Genomic DNA, 23,364 nt, shown 5'->3' on the forward strand with positions numbered 1-23,364 from the left:
CTGTCATCAGCAAATGCATCAGAGTGATGATGATACGCTGAGTAGAACAAAACTGTGGTGAAAGGGCTAGAGGCCTGGCTGCTGTCAATTTGCTGCTTATTTTACAAAAATCATGGCTGCCATTTACTAGTTAACATGTCATATCTGTGAGTGTGCTTACATATAGTTTTTATTTTTCAAATGTAAAAGCTGTAGTGTTTTTCTTTGCTTCTATCACCATGAATAAAGCCAACTTGCATTTATGACAGTAATGTCTGTATCACCCAAGTGCCACCGTTGGCTTAGGGAAACCTCTATGACTGACTGCAAAACATTATTGAAGCCTCAATTGATCTACTGTTGACCTTCATGATCAACTGTACAATAGCTGATTCCTCAGCCAAGAGACTGTAGTAAAGCTAATGGAGCAAAAGGGAGAACAGATAATGGGGGGAGGATACCAGGAGACAGGGATGCATAGTTTCCTTGTCCAATCTTTTTTTTTGAGGCCTATAGGCTGCATGCATGTGACATCCCATCATCCATGTCTGCCTTAACATGAGCTCTCTTATATATCTTTTGCTCTATTTCTCTCTCACTCTCTCCTCTTTCATGTCTGTATAATCCTCTTTTGTATGACTTGTTCATACTCTCTGCTTTTTAATCGGGATAATTAGGCTTAGACTTCTCCTTTGCCATTCCTCTCCCATGGAAGGTGTTGGAATACTGAACTAAAGTGATTTATTTAACTGAAAGGTGATTTCTAAAATTGTTTTAAGGATATATTTTATGGCAGTGGGAAGGTTGAAGATAAGGCAGTTGGGTTGAGGTTTATGGTCCATGATGCCTAGGATTGTCCAGGGGGAGAAAAATCCATTTTAGTGACAGCGTAATGTCCAAAGTAGGAAATGAAATGAGGATAGGAGGATGCATCGCCGGTTCCTTCTAAGCTTAACATAACTTCTGCTTTGTCTCCTTTCATTGACTCTCCTGCTCTGTAATAAATATGATATTGAATCTTAATTACTGTAGGTCACTAGTTGGCCAAAATATGTCATTTGCAATGGCAGGCTGTTTTCTTTTGGCAAAATACTCATATTATGGAAGGAAACTAGGCATGCTTCCAATGGAAAAGAAGCCCCTTTTAGCTTCCAGATAAGACCTGAGGTTCACATTGGGTTGTAATGTGTCTCAGTTGTTGTTGTTTTTTCACATTCATAAAATATGCTGAAACATGCTGTTTTTTAAGATTATTTTAATCAAAGTCATACTGAGGCATTTAACCTACATGTTGTCATGCATATTCTAATTAGGTTATAATACTAGTGTTAGAAAGAAGAAAAGAAAAATGTTCTTTTGTTCTTATTGACCTACTATGCTGACAGAAAATCTTTACTTTCTTGGGATGGCATCTAAGTTTATGTAATTAACTTTGTGTAAGGATTTGATTTCAATATATGTTATATAGCTTTAGTAATAAAAACAATGTCTGTCAAAAACACTTCAAAATGTAAATTTGAAGGCACCCAGTCTCCTCTCTTGCCTCTATTTAATTTTGTCTCGTTTTCTCCTTTAGCCTAAAAATATAACTTCATATTCCCATTTTTCATTTTTTTTTCAAGAAAACATAAACCTCAGCACTCAATGGAAGTACTTAAGATAGAAGACATTTATTGCAGTGGGGTATTGCCGAAACCCTTATGCTGCTCAGCAGCCGCAGTAACAGTTAACAGGATTAGGCATGGCTTACATAAACATCTCCCATGGCAACAGTGCACCGGTACCAGGCGGAGCACCAGGCAAATATGTCCCGGAAAACATCACCATTGGTCTGGTCAGCTGAGTGCCAGCTGGGTTTGATGCCTGATGTCTACAGCCATGTGTTTCCTGTACGTGCAAAATCAGGCCATGTCAGCTTTTGAGCATAGAAATTTTGTGTTTTAGCCGACTATTATCAATTGTGCATTCAACTTAGCAATTGAGTAATTTATTTAAGATAGTTTTGCAAGATTATCCCTTTAATTTCTTTAAAAGTCCAGAGCAGGGGCCTCAGTTCAAATTCTTTAGCTACTGTGCGATCTTTCTGTGTCTGTTTGTTTGCATTCATGTTCTTTTGTCTGGCTTGCACTCTCCTTGTGTAAACGTTTCACCTTGTACCTTCACACATTTACATAAATGCAGTTTCAGTCCTATGGGAAGGTTTTTCGTCCAAAATGTACAAAAACCAATGAATAAAAAACATGTCACCTTGCTCTTCTTGTTGTAATAAGCCATTACCCCTTGGTCCACAGATCTTATTTTGAAAATGGCAATCTAAAGTCTTCCGTAAAGGTCCCCTTGACATTTAGCGAGGCAATGGGCAAGTACAGGTACGCAGAAGACAACACCTGGTCCCACTGGCACAAACCCACAGACAAGTGAACACAGCTAGCTTGAGCTATTCTGACCCTTCAGATTTACAAAAAATATTTTTGAATGAGCACATCATCTCTTCCTGGAGTGTGAATTAACCTATTCTCAGCAAGAGGCGTTGTTAAACTTGTGAGCCATGGCTGTTCTTAACAGGCATGAACCCAAGCCAAAGAGGTTAGCTTTTGCTTTGTTTGTTGTTGTTTTACATTCTAGCACCCGTAGCTGCACCACTCAGGTTGCAGACTGCACTATAATTGTGTTAAAATCTGTAAGATATGTTATTCGAGAATAGCATGCACCACATTTGTTGCCTGTCAAGTCAGAGTTTTGGGTGGATTGTGGTGTGATGCTGGAGGTCACTGTTAGCATTTTGTTGTTGGGTTTAACCATGAAAACAATCAATCTTAACCAAGTAGTTTTGTGCTTTTTAAAAATAACAATAAAAAATAACATCAGAAAAGAATCATGAATCAAATAAAAACAGAACGTTGAATCTTTCTTTCAGTAGTCAAATATCTCACCCCCTCCCTCCTGTCTCTATGTGATGCTTTCTTTCTTTCTCTCAGCTTTGCTCTGTCCTTTTCCATTTGTCCCTTTCCCCCCCTTCTCTCTGCCTCTCAGTTGAGATAAGAAGATTTAGAGGAAAGGGAATTGCTCCAATGCCTGACGAGTGGGAAGGGTTTTGTCCTTGTTCATTTTTCTTTCTATTTCCCTGATGTTCTTATTTGCTTAAAAAGCCAACCACTTTTTGTATTACTATGTAAATGTAATGTCACTCAGTCTGACAGTTAAACATTGGCCATATCCAGTGTGTCCTTTCTACCATGTTTTTATATTGCACCGTTTTTTAACGCTGTCTTATTCAAGGCCATAGTGTACTTGCAATTGAAAGAAATTCTTGTTTGGAAAGAATGACAAGACAAAGGGCATATCAAAAGCTGTACCTTGGCTTCTTTTTTTTTTTACAAAAAGTTTTACTGGACTTGACATGTAGCCCAAAACACACTCATGGAATCAGAAGTTTGAATCATTGAATTGCATTGTCTTTAACCAATAGCATGAATTACAAGACGCCTGGGTTGGGTAAATAGTTTTGCATCATTTGAGAGACAAAAGGTCTGCACATGGTAATGTTTAGGTCCTAGCAACTAGGTGTCAGCAAGAACCCTTTGGCCAAGAACATGGGACAACATTGTTGATTTTATCTCTATTGCCCAATGAGTCAAATCCAAATTGGTCCAGACAGATCTCAGCATCTTCCCGCTGCACAGTAATTGCTAGGATTAGGGTGTTTTCTTGTGAACAGCTTTAAGTGAGTGAAGGGATGTGCTTCTCTGTCCGCTTGAACTCATACAATCTGAAATGCATGTTGGGTGATTATCCAGAGGAAATTTGGTCTCTACTCTATGTTCTCTCCCTCTGGTTTCATGGTTATTATCCCCAGCTCTGCAATTTGCTCCTATCTTGATATCACATTGCTGAGTCTTGCTTTACGGATGAGCTGGACTGAAGTGGACTGTCACTTTTCCTTAGAGTCTCAGCAGAATGTATTCAAATCCAAGGCTGTGATTGGTGATAAATGTGTATAATTAGACTGAGTAAAGGCCTGTAGTCTTCCTATCGATTTCTTGGCTCATTTAGGGAATTAAGGGGTCTGAAAATTCCTAAGCGTAGCAGACAGGAATGGGGGATTAAATGGAAAGGGTCCCATCTTTCGGGGGGGTCAAACTGGCTTTCCTGCATGTTTAATTTTTTGTAGATATTCTTGTTATTGAGCTTTTATCAAAAACAGCCAGAACAGTCTTACTAGGTGATTAAATTCAATATTTTAAAGCTATTTGACTATACTAGAATGATACCCATAGGGAGAAACCTCACCATTATTTGTCCTGATTGAATATCTCTTTATCCTGTGCCATTGGCAATAAATCAATCAAAGCTAAAATGTGTCAGTCCGACATTGTTGTCCTATTTATTGTTGCTGCCACCTTTAAAGGGGGAGTGTATGATCACTGTGTTCACCTTGAGATGTCTCCCCTGGCACTGGTGTGTGTTGTCGTCCACAAGGGGGTCTTTAACCTACATAGGTAGCTACATTAGCGGGGCTAAAAGCATGCCACAAACCCTACTGGAAAACAGCCAAGTCAGCAGCGGGACGTGAGCTATGAGCTGGATGTTCCAACATAAGGGAGGAGGGGATAGCTTCCCCTCAGGCTTTTTCCAAGATTGTTCCAAATGAAAATAGACACAATACACTGTCCTGCTGCTGTGTTCCAGGCACACATCCCATGATGACCAGAAAGAGGACAACGATTCTGATTTTATAGGCTTTGAAACGTTTCAATGACAAACCACATCGAAAATGACAATGATAGCTTTAGTGTGTTTGTGCGCTTTATGGCACATAAATGTTAATTTTATTACTCTGTGCATGCTTTGCTTGGAGGGAGCAAGGTTACCAAGGGCAGCTGTGCTCACCAATGATTGTTGTTGTAATTTCCTCTGTATGCAGCATGATTGGAAGTGGAAGTCATTTTAAAATATTACGAATAAGCTGGTCTATTTTGGAAAGAGCCATGCAAATACGTGTTTGTATTTGTGCCATTCATATATCAGTTTCACAAATTTCAATCAAGAATCAGCCTTTCCCACTTGCTCATGGCTCAATAAAGTGAAAGCTGCATAGTGCACATGATTTAAAGGATGGAGCAGAGAGGCAGGGGTCGATTCTAATTTCGCCTCGGACTGCAGCTGATTGCCATGATAACTGTGCTGTTGAGGTGCAATACGCTGTTGTCGTCTGGCTGATACCTGATTGCAGCGTATCAGGGCCATTTACATCACTGATTACCTTCTACCTGCTGTGGCTGAACCCAGATCAGCTGTCTTTGTCAAGAATGCAAGACAGTAAAACTGACAAAAGACCATGTGGAATGCTTGATAATGCTAGGAAACAGAGTCCATAAGGATCTGACAGTTCTATGTGTCAGGGGAAATAAAAAAATAACAAATCCTCAAATTTAATTTAAAGTAATTAGTTGAATTAAATTTGAAGAGAGGAGCAAAAGAAAGCATTTTTCCCCAATATGTTAAAAAGTGAAAATATATAGACATTGAAGCTAATTCACCGATCATCAATGCTTTGCTGCTCTAAACTTTAGGTCATACATATGACTCTTAACCCCTGAAAATGTTGCCATTTGAAAATGTAACTAGTGTAATTTAATGATGGTTTTAGCGGCAGATTTTGAATTTAGAAATATCCACATATGAAGATTTGAAAACCAGGGTGAACTGTTAAATTATAGCTCATTCTTTCATTTCTAAAAGTTAGCCACAGTTCGATGTTAACTTTCTAGTTCATCTGTGATCAGTTCTTGCAGTGGTACACATTTCGTTTTCATGGGTATTGGTCAATTCTTAACATTACAATTACACATTTTCTGTTTTAATAAATAATTCATCAATCCTAATGTATTTGTAGAGTGACAATTCATAAGAATGTGATCTCAAGACACTTTACAAAAATTGCAGGTCTAGACCGTTCTCACTAATGATCTGAGAGATTATAGATTCACTTCTCTGTCAATAGCTTCATCATCACTCCTTCCCTTGTCTCTTTGCTATTCCCTCAGGGTTTGAAGAAAGGTTGGAAGTCACTGTGGGTCTATGTGTGCATGTATATGTGTCGTTGTGTATTGGGGGAGGGGAATAGACATTGCTGGATAACTAAGTTTCCCTTGGCAGCCGGTCCCGGAAGTGTCACCGCTCATAGACCTCTACTCTAAGCGCATCCAAGTGCTTCCCTGTCCCTGCAAATAATTTGCTCCTGCTAAAGATAAACCTGTCACCTGGAGGATATTCCGGACAGAGGGACTCCATACACCTCATAAGTGTAATACAAAAATGATTTTTATCAACATGGTTTCCCGGATTACCACTCACTTAAAGATAGTTGTTAATTACATCAAATTTAGCTTCAGACAGTTTGCTAAAATACGTAGTCATTTAGCGATCTCTCAGGTACGCTGATCCAGTGTCATTGAGAATTACTGATCAAAGCACCTTCACTTAATAGACTGAATCATTGATCACAGGACACGAGGGTCACGCCTGTCTCTGCAGTGCTTTCTCTAGGATTAGATGTGATGAAGAGGGGCATTCCTGAAACAACGAGGTGTCTGCATTATTATGAGTTATGATGTATTATGTATGGCACCCTGCAACCTGGTGTTAGGACCTACCTTTTTGCCGTGCAAGGGCATGTTAGTGTGTGTGTTAAGTCATTTGTTTCAAAGCATATTAGAAGAAAACTGTTGATAAAGTTATACGAATGTATGGATATGTTGATTGATTTATATATTTATCAAATACATTCTTTCAATCAAATTTAAACCTTTTCTGAGCAGGTAATGAGTTGGAAATGGAAGTATAGTACTAGTTGTCACCTTACCCAAAAAGAGGGAGTAAATGGGGTAAACAGGGACATAAATAAAACAGAATTTCATTTTGAAGAGGAAAGGAGTAAGAGAAATAGGAACTAGTCATAACCTCATGCAAAATTACAAATAACCACAGTTACATATCTACAAATGTGGTTTACTATAGTCCCTCATTTGACTACCCCAACAAAAATACAGTTTATGGGGGTTATATTTATGAGGCAAATACTTGGTCTGATTCAACTTAGTTAGCTGATGGTGGTATAAGCTTCATGCTTAGAGTCAAAACACAATCAAGCCCAGTTTCCACCAAGCAGTGGTCTGGTTCAGTTTAGTTTGGTTCAGTATGGTACACATTTATTGGCATTTCCACTGTCAAAAGTTGGAAATTGTAACAAAATAACCGAGCTGCACGTCCTACTTTTTTGCTACCCTACTGTTGGAATGCCAAGCGTACTGATCCAACCCTAAAGGCTGGAGTTAGACACTGCAGTCATTTGATTGGTTGAAAAAATCGTCACTTCCCATGTGAAGAGCGGTAATAAAGGACAAACACAAAACACACTATGTTTAAATATCCTGTGGATTTCAAGAAAGTAATTTCACACCAATGTAAGCCCATAGCTCTGCCCATGGACAACCTCAGAATTGAAGACCTATGCATTATGTCCTCCATAGTTGCACATTGTTCACTGTGTCGCACTCTTCTTCAATGAATTTATTGGCGGGCTGCACTGTAACATGCTGCTATGATGCAACGCTATTATGTAGCTGACGCGGCTATCACCATTCTGCTTCACTCCACTTGCCAAGTAATGGTATGGTTGGCTGTGGAAACGCAAGCAAGGTCAGGGCTCGCCATACCAAACCGTACCAAACTGTACTGAACCAAACCAGACCGCTTGGTGGAAACAGGGCTTAATTGTACAAATCTACTCCATCAACTCAGAGATTAAAGAGAAAATGTTTTCCCAAAAAGTCCAAAGTCTCCTTAAAGAGGTCCTTAAGGGAGACACCAGTTGAAAGAGATGATAGGTAAGATGATGTTGCTATAACATTAGCATACAGTCTTAGAAAAAACGATAGTTTCCTGGTGGTCCGGGCTTATACTGACAGATGGTCCGCTTGGTATACGAGCTACAATATAAACAAGAGAAAGAGGCAGGTGCAGAGTTCAGCTTTCTGCACCAGCATCCAATTCACATTCAGAGGGCACACTGTACTATGCAGACAGCAGATTAGGGTCCCATCACACACCTCATCATTCACTTATATGCAGACTTGTCTGCCCTCCATTTCTCTAACTTGACCTTATACTGTGTCGCCTACTTTTTCCTTTCTCTTGGCAAGTGTATGAGCAGTTTCCTTAAAATGACAAACCATTCTTTTGGATACAGTAGGAACAATATAACCCAATTCAGGTTTTCCCACCCAGCCATGCTAAGGTACTGAAAGTGCTTCAGTAGTGGTAGAGGTAAATGTATTGTGCATTACTGCCAGAACATAAATTGCATTACACAAACCAATCCCACAAAAAACAAACACTCAGTCTTGAAATTACACGTGAACAAACATGTTAACCTCATCACTCCTTGAATCAACAATTAGAGAAAGATGCTCTGTATGTATAAGACATTATGACGATCCTGATTTTGAAAATCATTACCATGAGTTAGATTCAATTAGATTTTGTTTGCATGTAATGAAAAATGTATAACCTTGCTCTTGGCAAGTGAAAATCCACACAATGAGAGTGTGTAGCTAAGTGTTCAGACTTGGCGTAAAGATCATTATACGTTTTCCTTGAAACAAAATGACAACATAAAGGGACAGTGTTTAGTATATGACTATGAAGTAAGCATGTATTTGTGAAGGGGGGGGAAATATCCAGCATGTAATACATATTGATATAGTGTTACCAGAAAGCCTTTGAGGCAACAGATGATAAATCAAAGCTTACATTGCAAAGTCCCTGTTTTTGTGCACTTGGTGAAAAATGATAGATTCCGATCCTACTGCAGTTGACAGGGGAAAGTCATTGAGGGAGAAGTTTTTTGGCAGGCTGCACTTTTTCATGGGGTTTCCAGTCAAACGGATAGGCAGTGTGACAGTCCAGTCAATAGAAGTCAGCAGTGATTATGCAAGTTGCTTATGTCTAATGAGAAAGGTCAGCGTATTGCCAAGTGACTGGGACAGAAGCCCAGTCTCACACTGAGATGTACAGTACATGCTGCCTGAAGAAAACGGTGCTTTACAAAAACATGTTCCTCATTTATCTGTGCTGCAGGAAGTAAAATGTCCTCTGAGTAAGGATGAAAATGGACACAACAGAATGAGTCTTTCCACCCTATTCATATTTCATTTTACTGCAATCCTGTATAAAATTTGATGCTTAAATGGTTTCTCTCTTCAAGGGGTGCACCAAAAATAGCAAATTTCCTAAAGTAAAACAGAACAATAGCTCCGTGGAAAAAAAAGCAGGTCCACATCAATAATGTTGACATTGAGGAGAAATGCAGTCTGTTTTGAATTTCTGGGCCCGTTTGCCTCTGTGAAGTACAGTAGCAATGCATAGATTTGTGTTGTTACATGGAGTGTCTATCTATAGCAGCCACATTGGAGACATAAAGGATATATGTCAGGTTTTTGTGTTGGTCCATCCGTTACAGTAAGGGAAGAACCAACAGAATTTCCTCAGGAGCCTGTTTTGCTCCGAATAAAGAATGGCTCTCAATTATGTAGTTGGCTTGCAATACACCCAAATTCTTACTATTACTAGAAAACAAAAAGTTCGAAACTCCTACTTTGTGGATATAGAAATGCATACATAACAGAATAAAATAACTCTTTTTTTTAATAAGAGTTGATGTCTACTTCTGGTGCTCTTTGAAACTTTTCTAATGGTCCTTACTGTTCCCCCAATGTAGCATTGGTTGCAGCTCGGGCAAGTGATTGGTAATCATTGAACAGTGCTGCACGGTGTTAGCTACTTGCGCTTCTGGTAGTCTGTTTATTTCAAGACCAAGTCCTCTACTAAGGTCACATAATGGTACGTGTGTGCTGAAAAATGATATCGTCCATCATGGATGAGTGAAATATTCAACATTTTTGGGGAAGTCTGTCCTCTTGATCCTACTGCCATTCTCCAACCTCTCCCTTGGTTTCTCTCAAATGTTCCCTCGTTTTTACTTTTTTTGGGGGGGGGTAAGTTCATTGCTCTGTGCCTTTAAGCTTCTTCCTGTTTTTTTTTTTTTAGTAATCCTTGACCTGTATACATGCTTACCTGCATGCCAGTTACTTGAGAACAGATTGCACACTTGCCATAACCTGCCCAAAAGCAATCTTACTCTTAATAAATCCTTCATCTGCACCAGTCTAGCATTTTATTTTTGTTTTTTGGTCCTTCTCTGCTGCTTAAAGTCAAACCTTGACAAAATATTTAATTGAATCAAGATTCTTTTCATAGAGGAACATATTGGTAGATGACATACAGTGTACTCAGCAGATTTAAGTATATGTGATAATATTAGGAGAGCTTCTGATGGGAGCAATTCTCTGTCAATGTAAAGATTTGTATTTCTTTTATTGCAGTCGCATTTCCATCTGGCCACCAATTAGTGTTATGTTCCCCCAAACAGCCCATGCACCCCCACCCCCACCCCCACCCCTAAGGCTAAGCTAGCTTTGGTTGACAGAACAGCATCCTCTCTGTACACTTTATCTCCCTCGCTCATTGCTTTGATGTGTTGTGATTGCGTTGGTGTGGCAGTGGTGTGCTGGGTGGGAGGGGTTGGGGATTGGGGGTGAAAGGAGGAGGGGTGGGGGGGGGGGGGGGGTGTAGCAGAGAAAAGCGTTCTGCAGTGAAAATGTGCTCCCACTGAAGCGTAGAGAGACTGCAGCACAGTGAACGAGCCTGTGCACCACCTGCAGTTGTGTGTGTGTGTGTGTGTGTTCGAGAGAGAGTGAGGGAAATAATCACCCAAGACACAATGATTCAACACCCAGCTCCTCTCCTCTTCTGTCATCCTCTATCCTTTCTTTCTCTCCTCCCTTCTTCGACCCAATTCTCCACACACTCTACAATCATCTCACCCTCTGCCTGCCTTGTATCTGCCTTGCACCGTGACGCCTGCTGCGTGTCTGTTTGTGTGTACATATTGCGCATGTTTTGGTGTGTATTCACCAGTACTCTGCTGAATAACCTCAAACACATTTTCCCCTCATGCCTTTCCTCCGCTTTCCTTTTTGTCATTCTTGTCCTCTTGATGTCTCCCATCCGTCCATTTTGACTCCCATTCAGGCTTTCAGTTCATTCTGTTGCTTCTGCACCTCTCCCAGTGATCACTACTTGATGCGCACTTCTTTCGCTCACATGCACATCATCGTCTTCTCCTCAGCGTCGCTGGGCTCCAACTCTGAAATATAAACACTGAACAAATACACTCAATATGTCATTCTCAACAAAAAACCCCTTCTGTTTTCCATCTTTTCTCTCTCTCTCTCTCTCTCTCTCTCAACCGTTCTGTTCCCAGTCAGTTCTCCTTTTCTCCCCCCTCCTCACTCTTCTGCTCCCCTCCTCCCGCGCTGGCTGAGTAAGTGCTGCAGCATCAGTGCATGTGTGTATGTGTGAGAGAGCAGCAAAGAGTGTGAGAGAGACAGAGAGAGAGAGCGAGCGAGAGAGAGGAGTGTGTGTAAGCGGAGTGTATGAGCGTGAAGCACCGGGGATCCTGAGCTTGGAGGAGAGCCGTGTGACTGGAAGGGGGGCTCTTCTGCTTGTGGATGTATGTGACAGGACAGCGATTTTTTTTTGCAGGGGAGCGTACGTGTGCTTGAATGTGTGTGTGTGAGAGACAGTGAGAGTGGACATGGCAGTGTGCGTGTGTGTATAGGTAACAGTGTCGTCGATCAGCGACAGGCTCTTCGCATTATGCAGCCGACGATGCTCATCACACTTTGAAGACTGACTCATCGAGACGGGCTGTGACAGTGGAAGAGACGAAAGAGAGGGAAAGACAGATGGATGAAAAAACAGAAAGGCAGTTTTAGGCTCTTGATGCTTTAGGTCCCTCCAGACCATCCAAGGGTCTAGTCCGTTTGTGGGACGCCAGTAGCTTCACAGTGGCCCCCCTTGTTCCCCCTCAAATTGGAATTGCAGACACATACCCAGACAGGTAGCCAAAATTGCCAGAAAAACCCTGAAAGGAAAATTGAATCCCCAGTTCTCTGACTTGAAGGAAGATTTTATTCATTTCTGTTCCACGGACTTGGGAAAGAGGATCTCCTGTTTCGCCGGGTCTTTTTACGCTGGTGATCATTCCTTTTTAGGAGAGCAGGATCTTATCCCGGAGATAAGAGGCTGGCAGACAAAACGGGATAGACACAGGCATGGCTCGCCTCAACTGGTGCCTGGCTGCCGTCATCAGCTGGGGCAAGTTCCTCTTTGCCTGCTTCTTTCCTCTGCGGGGGGCCAAGCGAGACAAGGTAAGACTTCACGGAGGGGGTGGAAGGGGTTGCTGGGAATGGTAGACTGAGAAGGAATTCAATGGACTTTGAGGACAGTTCCTGCACATGCCATCTTTCATTTCACAATCAAAATCACGCAGGATGCTTTTTCTCTGCAATAATTCCCAAAACCTACATCTGGAATTCTCTTCCTACTTGTAAAATACATCAGGATTGGCCTTGTCCCAGATCATACCACCCAACAATTCCAAGCATTTAGCCCGCTTTACCTTAACTACCAAATGACGTAGCTGTAAAAAAAAACAGCTTGGCAACTAGTCATGGACCACAGACCCTGGAAGACTGGTCGGTGTCCCTCTAAGTGCTGATTCAAGGTCAGTGTTACATCTCCAAGTAGTCTCCAGCAGCTGTTCTAGATAGACATGGAATTTTGTGTATGCCAAAAAGCTTGCACTTGCAGCAGCCACCTGAAACAAATGGTAGTTTCTTCTGATACGTAGGGTCACCTTGCTTTCAAAACTGCAGAATTCTAATGCACCATTACTGGGATTTTGCATAGTCCCAAGAAAGAGCCCTTGATTCTCCCCATTCATCTCTTGCCATACCTCACATGCTGTATTTGCTCGTTTTTAAAAAAAGGGTTTGTGGATCTTTCATCGCTGCGCCATATTTCCATTCTATGGCACATGTGTAGAAGCAAGAAAAGCCAAACGAATGGTATCTGCTGAATGCATGATCTGCTTCTTTGTCTGTTTCCCCAAAGCCAATGTTATTAGCAAAACTGGAATGGCGATCTTTGCATTTTTGATCTACTCTGGCAGATAATCAATCATGTGTAACAACTCTAGTATGTCTTAATGGCACTATGTCCTCTCACACATACACTTACACACATGTAAGGACACCCCAAACAGTGCCTGAGGTGATCCTCTGCTGAATGGTGATGGGTGGGAACAGTTTTGGAGGTGATTTTTTTTTCTGTCCCCTGCCTTTTTTAAACGCCACCAGCATCTCTATAGAGCAAACAGAGACCTTTTTCCATTGCAGTTGTCCTAAGGCAGAAACACTGACCATATCAGCTCAATGCACCCTCAGCAGTTTTTAAATATAATCTGTCCCCAATATTGGCTTAAAGTAGACACCTTTTGGGACTCTGTTTTACCCTCATATCCAAATTTTTCATCCTAATTTTTGGTTGATTTACATAATTAAACGCTTCAACCCTTCATACTACTATCTATCAAACGGTTTGAAACTTGAGTGTTGCAGTGATGTAACTCTCCCTTGATTAGGACCCCTTTGCGTTGTGTATAACAACGGTTTGGGCAGCATTGGTGTTATAAAGTCCGGTGATGAGGGGGGGGGTTTTGCTGGTAGTGACGCCGTAGCATGCAGTGCTGCAGCCGCCCATCTTTTCAAGCCCCAACACCCTCCCACCAGCACCAGAAGCAACCCCCCCGCCTCATTGCCGCAGCTCCTTATCTCTACACCCGCTCTCAATACCACCACACTCCCCTTGTCGCACTCGCTTGTATGTGCGTGTGTGTAAATGTGTGTGGCGCTTGTTACAGCCTTTGCAGACACACACACACTCATTATAAATCTCCTCGACCCTGTACAATGAAGCCCCAACCCATTATGTTCATTCAGTCACAGCACAGCTTTTGCTTACCTTGTCCTGTCAGCAGTGGCCTGTTTTTTTTTTCAATCTACAAAGAGGGCTTCCTTTTTTTTTCCTCCAAATTTTCACACTCTTTGTTACTCTAGTACACAAAACCAATCTATACATCAGTGTGGTAATTGGTTTTGCACCATTTTTTGAAAAATTTCTCGCCATGACGGCAACTCCTGTAGACACACTGTAATGGGACAGATGCTGGCCCCAAGGGATGTAACCTTAAGATATGGATATTGTACCCTTAGCTATGGTCTACATTTTCATACTTCTTTAGTTGCATTCCAAAAAACCCATGAATCAAATCGCTCACTACAAGTTTTGAGTCATAAAAGTCTTCGTCAGACTATTTGGAATCTTACTTGTTTTAGGTCATTTTGAAATCAAATCTGAAAGTTGCTGACTTCCGTGTTTGAACCTGCTCTACTCTTACTTGTTTGAGGATAATAGCTCAAATTTATGGAATAATACACACTTGTTCTAATTGGAAAAAAAGTGTGGTAGTTTCTGATATTCTTTTTTGTTTTAAGACTCAAAAAAGATGGTTATCACCAATAACGAACTACCAGTAAATGCTTTAAAAATGTAACTTTCCCTCAATATAGTAAAAGCACATTTCGTCCTTAAAAAGTCATTAACTCGTCTTGTTATATAGTTCTGGGTTTCTCGATTGTACCATCAACTTTTGCTTTTATTTCTATCACAGATGAATCAGACGTAAGGTATAGCTGTTAGCAAATTATTGCAACAGCAATTGACTGATCATCAACAGATGTTTGTGGATGGTTTTTATACATTAAGCTGGACGTAATCGACAAGAGAGCGCTTCACTGGCCTCATGTATTTCATAGGATAAAAATATACATGTTTTTTTGTTGCCTTAGAACAGGTTTTTAGGGCACTTCTTGCAGTGCACATGACATCCATTCAGTCTGTTGCTGCTCTGTGGCTCCAGCTGCAGCACTCGAGCTGGTCACGTGGCTGACTGGGAGGTGAAAGTGGAGAGGTAAGGCTCCGTGTCTTCCCTCCGAGGACTGCTGTGAGGTGTTCAGTTTCCATGGCAACGCGGCTCACACGGTCCCCACATGATGGAGCCAGGTTACAATGGGAGATGGGGTGCAGAATACTGTTGGCATGTGCGTGTTTGAATGTGAATGTGCTGCAGTTTTGTAAGAACGACGTAGAAAAAAGATAGAAAGGTAGGGGAATGATGTGTTAAGGTTTTTTTTCCATGTGTGTTACTATGGAGACACTACAATGGAGGGGTTATCCTCCTTCTCTCTCCCTTATTCCCTCTCATCCTTACATCCTCTTCCCATATCCAATGTTTTTTTTCCTTTTGCTTGTGTCCTGTCTTCTTTTCATCTCCTTTCCTTTTTTGTCTTTCATTTGATTGCCTTTCATCGTAGCCTTTTTTTTTTTTTCACTTGTGCCTCTTGTCTTTTCATCTCCTCCCCTCGTGCTCTTCTGTTTCATTTACTAAGCTTGACTTGATCTGTACATGTATGTGTCCCCTTCTCCTCTCTCCTTCTTCCTCATCCCTTATTCCTACCTTTCCTTTTCCTTCCGTGTCATTCAAGTCATGTCTTGCGTTGTCTCCTTTCTGTGTGCCTCACTTTGTTGTTTTTTTAATTTATTTTTCATTTCATTTTCTCTTTCCAAACAGCACACATTCTCTATCCTCCCTGTCTTTTATTTTATGTATGTTTCTTCCCCTTTATTGTCCTTTGTCTATCCTTAAGTCCATCTCATTTTCTTGTCTTTTGGTATCTCCTTGCCCTGCGCCTCCTCTTCTCATAGAAGGTTTTCTTTTCTCTTATGTCCCTCTTTTCCATTTTTTTTTATTTCATTTAATTTCATCTGTTCTTGTCTCCTCTCCTCTCATTGTGGCTTCTATTCTTTAATCTCCTCTCTCCTCCTCTTGCGGTCTTCCTTCTCTTTTATCCCATGCTTGTATATCCTTTTATTTACTGTAATCTCATCTTGTCTCCCATTCTTTTTTATTTCTGTACTCCCATCTTTTTTCCACCCACTGTTCCTGTTCTTCAAGTCCATCTACTCTTCTTGTCTTCTTTTCCTCCTTTCCTCACCTTGTATTTCCTCTTCCCTTGTCTCTTCCCCCCCCCCCTCGTGTGCCCTTTAACCCCCTCTCTTCTCTTGTCTCCTCTCTATTTCCCTTTCTTACCCTCAATTATTCTTTTTCTTATAATCTCCTTATCTCACCTCTTCTCTTCGTCCCTCTGCTTAACTCTATTTTACTTAAATTCTTTCTTCACGTTCTTTGTCTTTCCCTCGACCTTTTGTTTCTTCTTCTCTTGTCTCCCTCTAACCTTTCGGGTCTCCCTTTCTTTCCCTTGTTTTCCTCACCTCTCCTGTTGTCTCCCTATTCATTTAACTAATGTCCCCCGGGCAGTAAATTCACGTCAGGCGGTACTGCAGACAAGAGAGGAGAAGAGGGTGATGGGAAACCTGTCCAGTGAATGGCTCCTTGTTCTCTCTCTTTTTAGATTGCCTCTCCAGCATCTGAGGAAAAACATCATTCATTGCACGTTGTATTCATCACATGCTCTGAACTTCAATCAAGTCAAGTTCATTTAAACTGCACATTTCAGCAAACTTGACTTGACTTGCTCCAAACTTACCTTTCACACCGGGGTGCCATGCCCAGAGAATGGCAGGCTCTTGCCCTGAATGGCTCGCAGTTTTCTGGGCCGGCATTCAACATGATGGATGCTTTGTTATTCTAGCATTAAAGCTTTAATGTGACGGATTCTCCAGCGACTGAAGAAGGAAGCTGCAGAGTAAATGTGGAATTTTTTTTTCTCTTCTCGTCTCGCAGAATATCTAGCACAACCAAAATATTTGAACATCTTGTTTTGGGTGTGTTTTTCTTTCAGTTTTTTTTTGCTCAAATACCACTCTCACTGTGCATTTGTTAGTCTATAAACATGTATATATCACAGTCCCTGCGACCTTTAAATTTCTACTTCAGGCTGCAGATGACATTTTATTGAGGTTTTTACCATCCAACAATGGCTTAAATTCCTTTCTCTGTGAGCCCATTTCAGTGGGAATAAATGTGTGTGTGTTCTTGTGCCTTCCTGCCTGCCTGCATCCCTGCTTGTGTGTTCTCACTGAGCTCCGGCATGTTGCATTGGGAATAAGGGAATACGAACCTGACCTCACTGTGCAAAAATGTTGTACTAAGAAAATACACCACTCCCAATAGCGGTCCCCAAAATCGATGCTTTTTTGCAGGTGGCAAAGCATAGTTTAAATGGGTATTTTGGCTGCGCCCAAACAGAACAAAACAGCGTTAAAATCATGCACAATCTTTATATGTGTAATTCTGAAAAGCAATGTTTAGTGTTAAACATCTGCAGAGATTGGTTGGAGGCCACTAGAGGCTGCTAGCAACCCAGTTTAGACCAGTTGGCTGCAGAGAAAAAGTGGCTCTCATGTCTATAAAACAAAGGCACCCAATTCATGGAAAAAGCAGCAGTGGAGTGAACACCCATATGGCATTTCCCCCAAAATATGTCCACACTGTGCTCTTGGCTGAAACATTGTTAATAGAGTACAGAGAGAAGACGCACACACAAACACACACAGATTATGTGTCAGGTTAGCCTATGGATTGAGGTAACTGTTACACTGGAAAGTGATGGAGTGCAGTAGGGATCAATAGAGGGTGTTTTCTCAAAATGAATTGGCTCTTAGCCCTTTATGGATCTGACTGTGGAGTGATGTAATGTGCCCGCACCGCTGATATAATGTTGATTCAGTGCTGTTCTTTATATGGATGTACACATGGATGCAGCGATCCCTCACACATGTTTTTGCATACATGCATGTCAATGGACCGGTACAAGAAAACACAGAGGACATGGGGAGATCCCAAACGCACATAAAGTGAATATATGAATATATAGGGAGATTTTTAAAAAGTGCTGGGTTGAGACCTTACATCAGGAACTAATAACATAAAAGTTCATCTTAATGAAAGTTGTTGCTATTGTAAATGTACCATTTTGTAGCTCTCTTGCAAGTTTTCTTTGCAGATTTCTTCATCCACTTGTTTAGTATGATAATGAATTGCTTACATTTCCATGAATGGGTTGCAGCTTTGCAATTTTGTCATTTTTTTTTACAAGTTTGAGAGGAAGTGTTGTCATTTTTCACGTTTAGACGTAAACTATGTCTACTACTGCTTTCACTGCAGGAGGAGTCATGCACATGTTGCCAGGTGGTTGTTATTGAACCCACATGTGCACATGGCCTTTCTTTGATTTCATCCATGACGGTGTATGTACAGATGTGCATGCAATAACTGTATATCATCGTGATGAGCTCAGCTTTTTTTTTGCGTGTCATGCCACTGACTTCTGCACTGTTTGTCCGGCCACTCGTCTGCGTCGCAGCTGCTGGCAGATCTTTTTGAAGGAGCAGATTTGGAAACAGGAAAAGGGGTTGCCAATGAAAAATTGAAGTGACATTAGCACAGACATGAGCGAGCATGCTTGCAGAGGAGAGTTAGAGTAAAAAAGGAGAGGTGAGGTATGCAATGCAAGGAAGGCATGGGGGTGGAGGGTGGTCAATGAATAGAGCGTGTATATGTGGAAAACAGGGGGGAAAGAGAAAGGAGGGGCAAACAGGAATCATCTGAGGAAAGGGGAGTTTTGGGATAGAATAAGGGCCAGGACTCACCTCCCTCCCCCTTTTATTCCATGGAATAAAGTTGCCACACTTCAAGAGTGAGGGAGAGGAGGGCAGAAGTGAGTGGGCAAACAAGAATAAGAGAGAGAGAGAGAGAGAAGGACCAAGACTGGGAGGGAGGGAGCTAGATGCAAGAGACTGACTGAGGCCATCAGAAAAAGAGAGCGAGAGCAGCATTCACTTCCCCACCCTCTGTGCACCTCGCACGTCTGGCATGGATCTGCACCAAAGCCTGGGTAGAACCTCTGGGAATATCTTGGAGTACCGTGGATTTCTTTCTTGATTCTGGAGAGCCCTTTAGTGGCACCTTTCTTTTTTCAAGATGCCCTCCGTGTCTCTGCCCTCAGCTCTGGCAGGGAGGGCCAGGACCTGGGTTTGCCTGTCCTGCATGTTCTGGGTAAGAATAAAACTACAAATGGGGGATGCAGAGATTGGCAAAAGGGTCAACATCATCATGTAGAGGCATCTAGATATCCAGAATATGGTGGCAAATTTCATTTTTTTAAATCAGGAGATGAATAAGATGTAGTTGGAGGTGCACCTAACCAATATTTGTCATTTATGTCCCACCAAATGGCTTTTTTGTGCTCTCAAATGTTTTCCATGACCTTGCATGGTGTTGTCAAGTGGGCGGTTATGCTTATGTGTGAAGTGTAAAGAGGTGAACAGTTCATGGTCAAAGGTTCCTTTTGAAATAAGAACACAGAAGCACCACTGTTGCCTTAGAGTCTTGCATGTTTTTCAAAGATAATGTTCATCTAAAGTTGGGGAAATATTTTTGAAGGAGGCTTGGTTCAAAACATACAATGCCTTCACAGCTGCGATGCCGATCGTACCAAACATAGAGACAGTACAGTAACATCCTCCATCCTTTGGTCATGAAAGGTCAAGTTCAGATGCTTCCTTCTGGCAGTTCTACAATAGTCCATGTCCTGATTTGGGCAGTTCTAATCTACTTGACTTCTCTGTGGCGACTTGCATGGCCGTGTTCTTGCGTCGAGTCCACGTGGCCTCAGCACTAGGGCTATTTCTGGTTTCTCCTGTATAATTTAATCTGCTGCTGCTCGCTTCTTCTCCTATCTGGGACTGAGTGAGTGTGTCAGGAACCTAAGGGGGGCTTTAAACCCAGCATCTTGGTTTTAAAAGTGAAAGAAAAAGTCAAGATACAAAAAAACCATTGGCATGCATGAGAGTACGCTGAGGATATACCTGGATGAGAAAGGACATGATAGGATGCACTGTCTTGCAGAAGAGCATACATTCATGGTTATAACTCAACATGCATTCTTTGTTTGAGAAAACCTTCTTTCTGTACGCACCATATTCAAAATCTGTCTTTTTAGTGGCTCCACAGTCACATAAACAGACATTCGAGTGAACATGATGTTAACATATTGCATCCTCCCACATTACCTGCCTTTAAATGCCCCCTGCTACAGTGTTACACCATTTTTATTGGAGAAGTAGGTGAATTTATTGCTTTTTTGGTTGTATAATGTATACAGTGTGTAATGATTGCACCCAAGTGTTAAATGAGGCATCTGCCCTACTTTTCTGTAGCTTGCAGTGGAGGAGAGAGCCATTTAGATGCGAGGGGAAAGAGGCAGGGATGGAGGAAAAGCACCCACGCATTTCATATGCAAAGCAAGACATTGAGTAGTCCAGATGCAAGGCTTTGAATCTAACGTTATCGCCCTTTAAATCGATGACAAAAAGTCAAGTGGAGGGAAAGCGGATGAGCATTGTGAGGTGTGACATCAGCAAGAGATGGACGAAAAGGAGTAGAGGCTGAGTGACGTGCATGAGGCGGGTTCTAAGAAAGCTCCTCAAATACATGCTATTAATAATTAAACACCACATACACACGGGGAGAGAATATTAGATTTGACATGAAGACAGAAACAGCCACAAATGCAGGCTTGTTTCAACAGCACTGTCCGATTACTTATTTCAGCCTGACTGTTCAGTTACTACTTCACGATATGCTAAAGAGCTCTGCTAGAAATAAAAAACACTAATATCAAAACACTATGACATCACTATTTAGAATATTTGTGATAAAAAATCCTGTAAGATTATTCTGAAGCAGTCAATGGCCCCTCTACATTAATTAGTTCTATCTTTTTACTGGAGAGTAGCAACTTAAGCACAGTACAAGTACATATGTAGTAACATAATCATTTCAAATCGTGCATGCATTTTATTGTAGTGCCTTTTCTAAACTCATGGTAGGTAGATTCAAAGACTTAACTTTTAGACCACCTGAAGTTTGATTTAATGATAAGATGTTACATAACAATAACAATAGAAATGACAATGACATAGTCAGCTTCTTGAAAACTCCTATTCTGTGCTTAAGTCCAGTCCAAGGCAGCTGTAACACTGTAAGTCAAGATGTACGGTAGATCCATCATGTCTTGAGTTGTCTAACAGAATCTCTTATTGACTGAACAGAATCCCCTGAGAGCTCTGCAAATCAATCAGGCTTTGATTGGACTGTTACTGCCCGCCACGCCTCCTCCTCGTGTGTCACCTCTGTATGACTGTGTGTATGTACATTTGTTGCCTGGCGTGTATCAGGAATGTCATTTTCCCCTTTCTAATAAGGAGTGTTTCTGCAAGCCCTGCCTGGTTATTAGCTTGCGTTGAGTGAGGAGATTCTCGGGGAATGAATCTGTCTCAGAGTCTGGATGTGTGGGCCTGGCGGCTGAATCAGAATCATCTTCATCAGTTTTAGTTTGAAGGACATGGACTAATTCTTTAGGAATAACTACATTTAGTACTGTTCATTTGAACAGTTTGATTTCAAAGTGTTAAAAGGACATGTAAGTTTTCTTGAATTAAACATCAATTGCTTAATTTGTCAGACAAAAAGCATTTTTTCCGTTTCAATGGGAAAAATTTTGATCACAGAAGAAAACATATATTTTATAAACGGAGTGATAATCCTCGAATGAGTCGAAATCCTTATTAATTGCTTTTTTTTAATACTGGACACTATGAGGGTCAAGTGCTCTCATGTGGCTTCATCAGCGTCTGTTGTGTTGGGGTTGTGACCCTTTGCTGTAAGCGCTGTCCGAATGGTATTGCTTTATTTTTCTCCTTTTCCAGAATAGTGTTGGTTTATTTTAAAAACAGATGTTTTTCAAGCAAGAAGTACAGTATGGTACAATATGTTGTTTTGATGATGTTGTCCACCTAATGCGCTGCTCAGCTGCCATACCGGCAACCAGTGACCCCTCCAGCCCCCACATGAGATTCCTCCATGCTCTCGTTTTTCGAACCGCTGCGTTTGTGCGTACATGGCGGGTGGCACTGGATATCTTTGAGAGTCAGGGTTGTCCTCAGAGAGAGTGTAGCTGTCACTCTGGCTAAACAATGTTCTGTGTATCTGTGACCAGGTGATTTATATGCGATGTGACCAGAAGCCTCCCTGCAGGCCCCCATGCCACCAGCAGCAAGCAGAGGCCCATCCACCAAGCTTCAGCTTTCTTCCCCTGGGCACTGCATGCACTAACTGCCCCTGCATCTCATTCCTGCGCCTTGATCCATGCCCATAAAGTTCAATGGACAAAATTAGCATTTATCTCCATTTCATTGGAAATGTGGATATATAAACAATTGAAATACTTAAATATTATATCCTATTCTGCAGAAAATCTATCTTTTTTTGGATCAGATATTTACACTGGAAAAGCAATTTATAGGCCTATTTTTAAATATGCCGAGTTCTGACTCAAAAAATACCCAGAACAGGTCTACGTCCATGGGCAAGGAGTTTCTCAGGTTAGGAGCATCAAAAAGAAAGCCCACATTTCACGATATGAGTATAAGTAGTTTTGGCAAGATGCTGCAAGTTGTCAGAATCAGATGATGCACAGGTCACACACCTGCACAGATAAAGCTGTGGCACTGTTAACACCAGGGAGCCAAGATATGCTGACATTCTACCTTTCAAAGCAACTTCACTTTTGTTCTCTTGCCCTATGTGAGATTTTTCCCCTGACATGGACTCATGGAGAGGAGAGCTAATTAGCAAACATGGCATTCTGAGTTCATTAGCAGCTGGCTAATGATCATAAGCGGCCTAGACTTCATGATCACAGCTCATTGATCTTTGTGTCTCTGTCTGCACCTGGTATTGATCATATCACCCACTTACGCAAACAGCGTTACAGCTGCACCCTCATTTGCACACACAAATGTATGGAGGTATATGTGATGCATGCATATAACATCACATGCACACATTCGCATGGAGGAAGTCAAAGATACACACAGTTTCTCGGCTTCAAGGAGCGATCTACTACAATCTGGCAACCGGCCCACAGTGTCAGTCCACTGGGATCGGCTGTATATAAAGCCATAAATATATCATGCTGAACTCATATCTATGGTCTTGTACACTTATTCACACTCCCATGATGCGTAGACATAGACAGGGGAAGAAAAATGTGGTATCAGTGCTTTAAAATGGTAAAAAATTATGACTTATCTATGACATGACACCTCTTTTGGTGTTTGCAGTTCTCTATGTTTGCAATCCCAAACGAATCTCCTTGCGACTAGATGTGTTTCCAAACTGATAAGCTTCATGCTAGCTTCAAGCTGGAGCTACATCACACATCTAAGATATTTTCAACCAAAATATTACCCCTAAATTGGTAAGTTGTGGCT

At 41.4% G+C, this 23,364-nt stretch overlaps 1 protein-coding gene across 9 annotated transcripts in view; it reads left to right on the top strand.

Annotated features, from left to right (window-relative positions):
* Positions 1-11,478: 11,478 nt before the first annotated feature.
* The window catches only part of tns1a (tensin 1a), an 84,577-nt gene continuing 72,691 nt past the window's right edge, over positions 11,479-23,364 (top strand). For 6 of the 9 annotated variants that reach the window (XM_061033042.1, XM_061033046.1, XM_061033050.1 and 3 more), the window contains exon 1: positions 11,479-12,314. In XM_061033042.1, coding sequence (XP_060889025.1) covers positions 12,219-12,314 — 96 coding nt within the window. In that variant the 5' untranslated portion in view covers positions 11,479-12,218. Of the gene's footprint in view, positions 12,315-18,877; positions 19,085-23,364 lie in introns of those variants that run through there. The other 3 variants (XM_061033044.1, XM_061033049.1, XM_061033043.1) reach the window with 2 other exon arrangements.

This window comes from Labrus mixtus, chromosome 24 (assembly GCF_963584025.1).
Source record: "Labrus mixtus chromosome 24, fLabMix1.1, whole genome shotgun sequence".
Classification (NCBI taxonomy): Eukaryota; Metazoa; Chordata; class Actinopteri; order Labriformes; family Labridae; genus Labrus; species Labrus mixtus.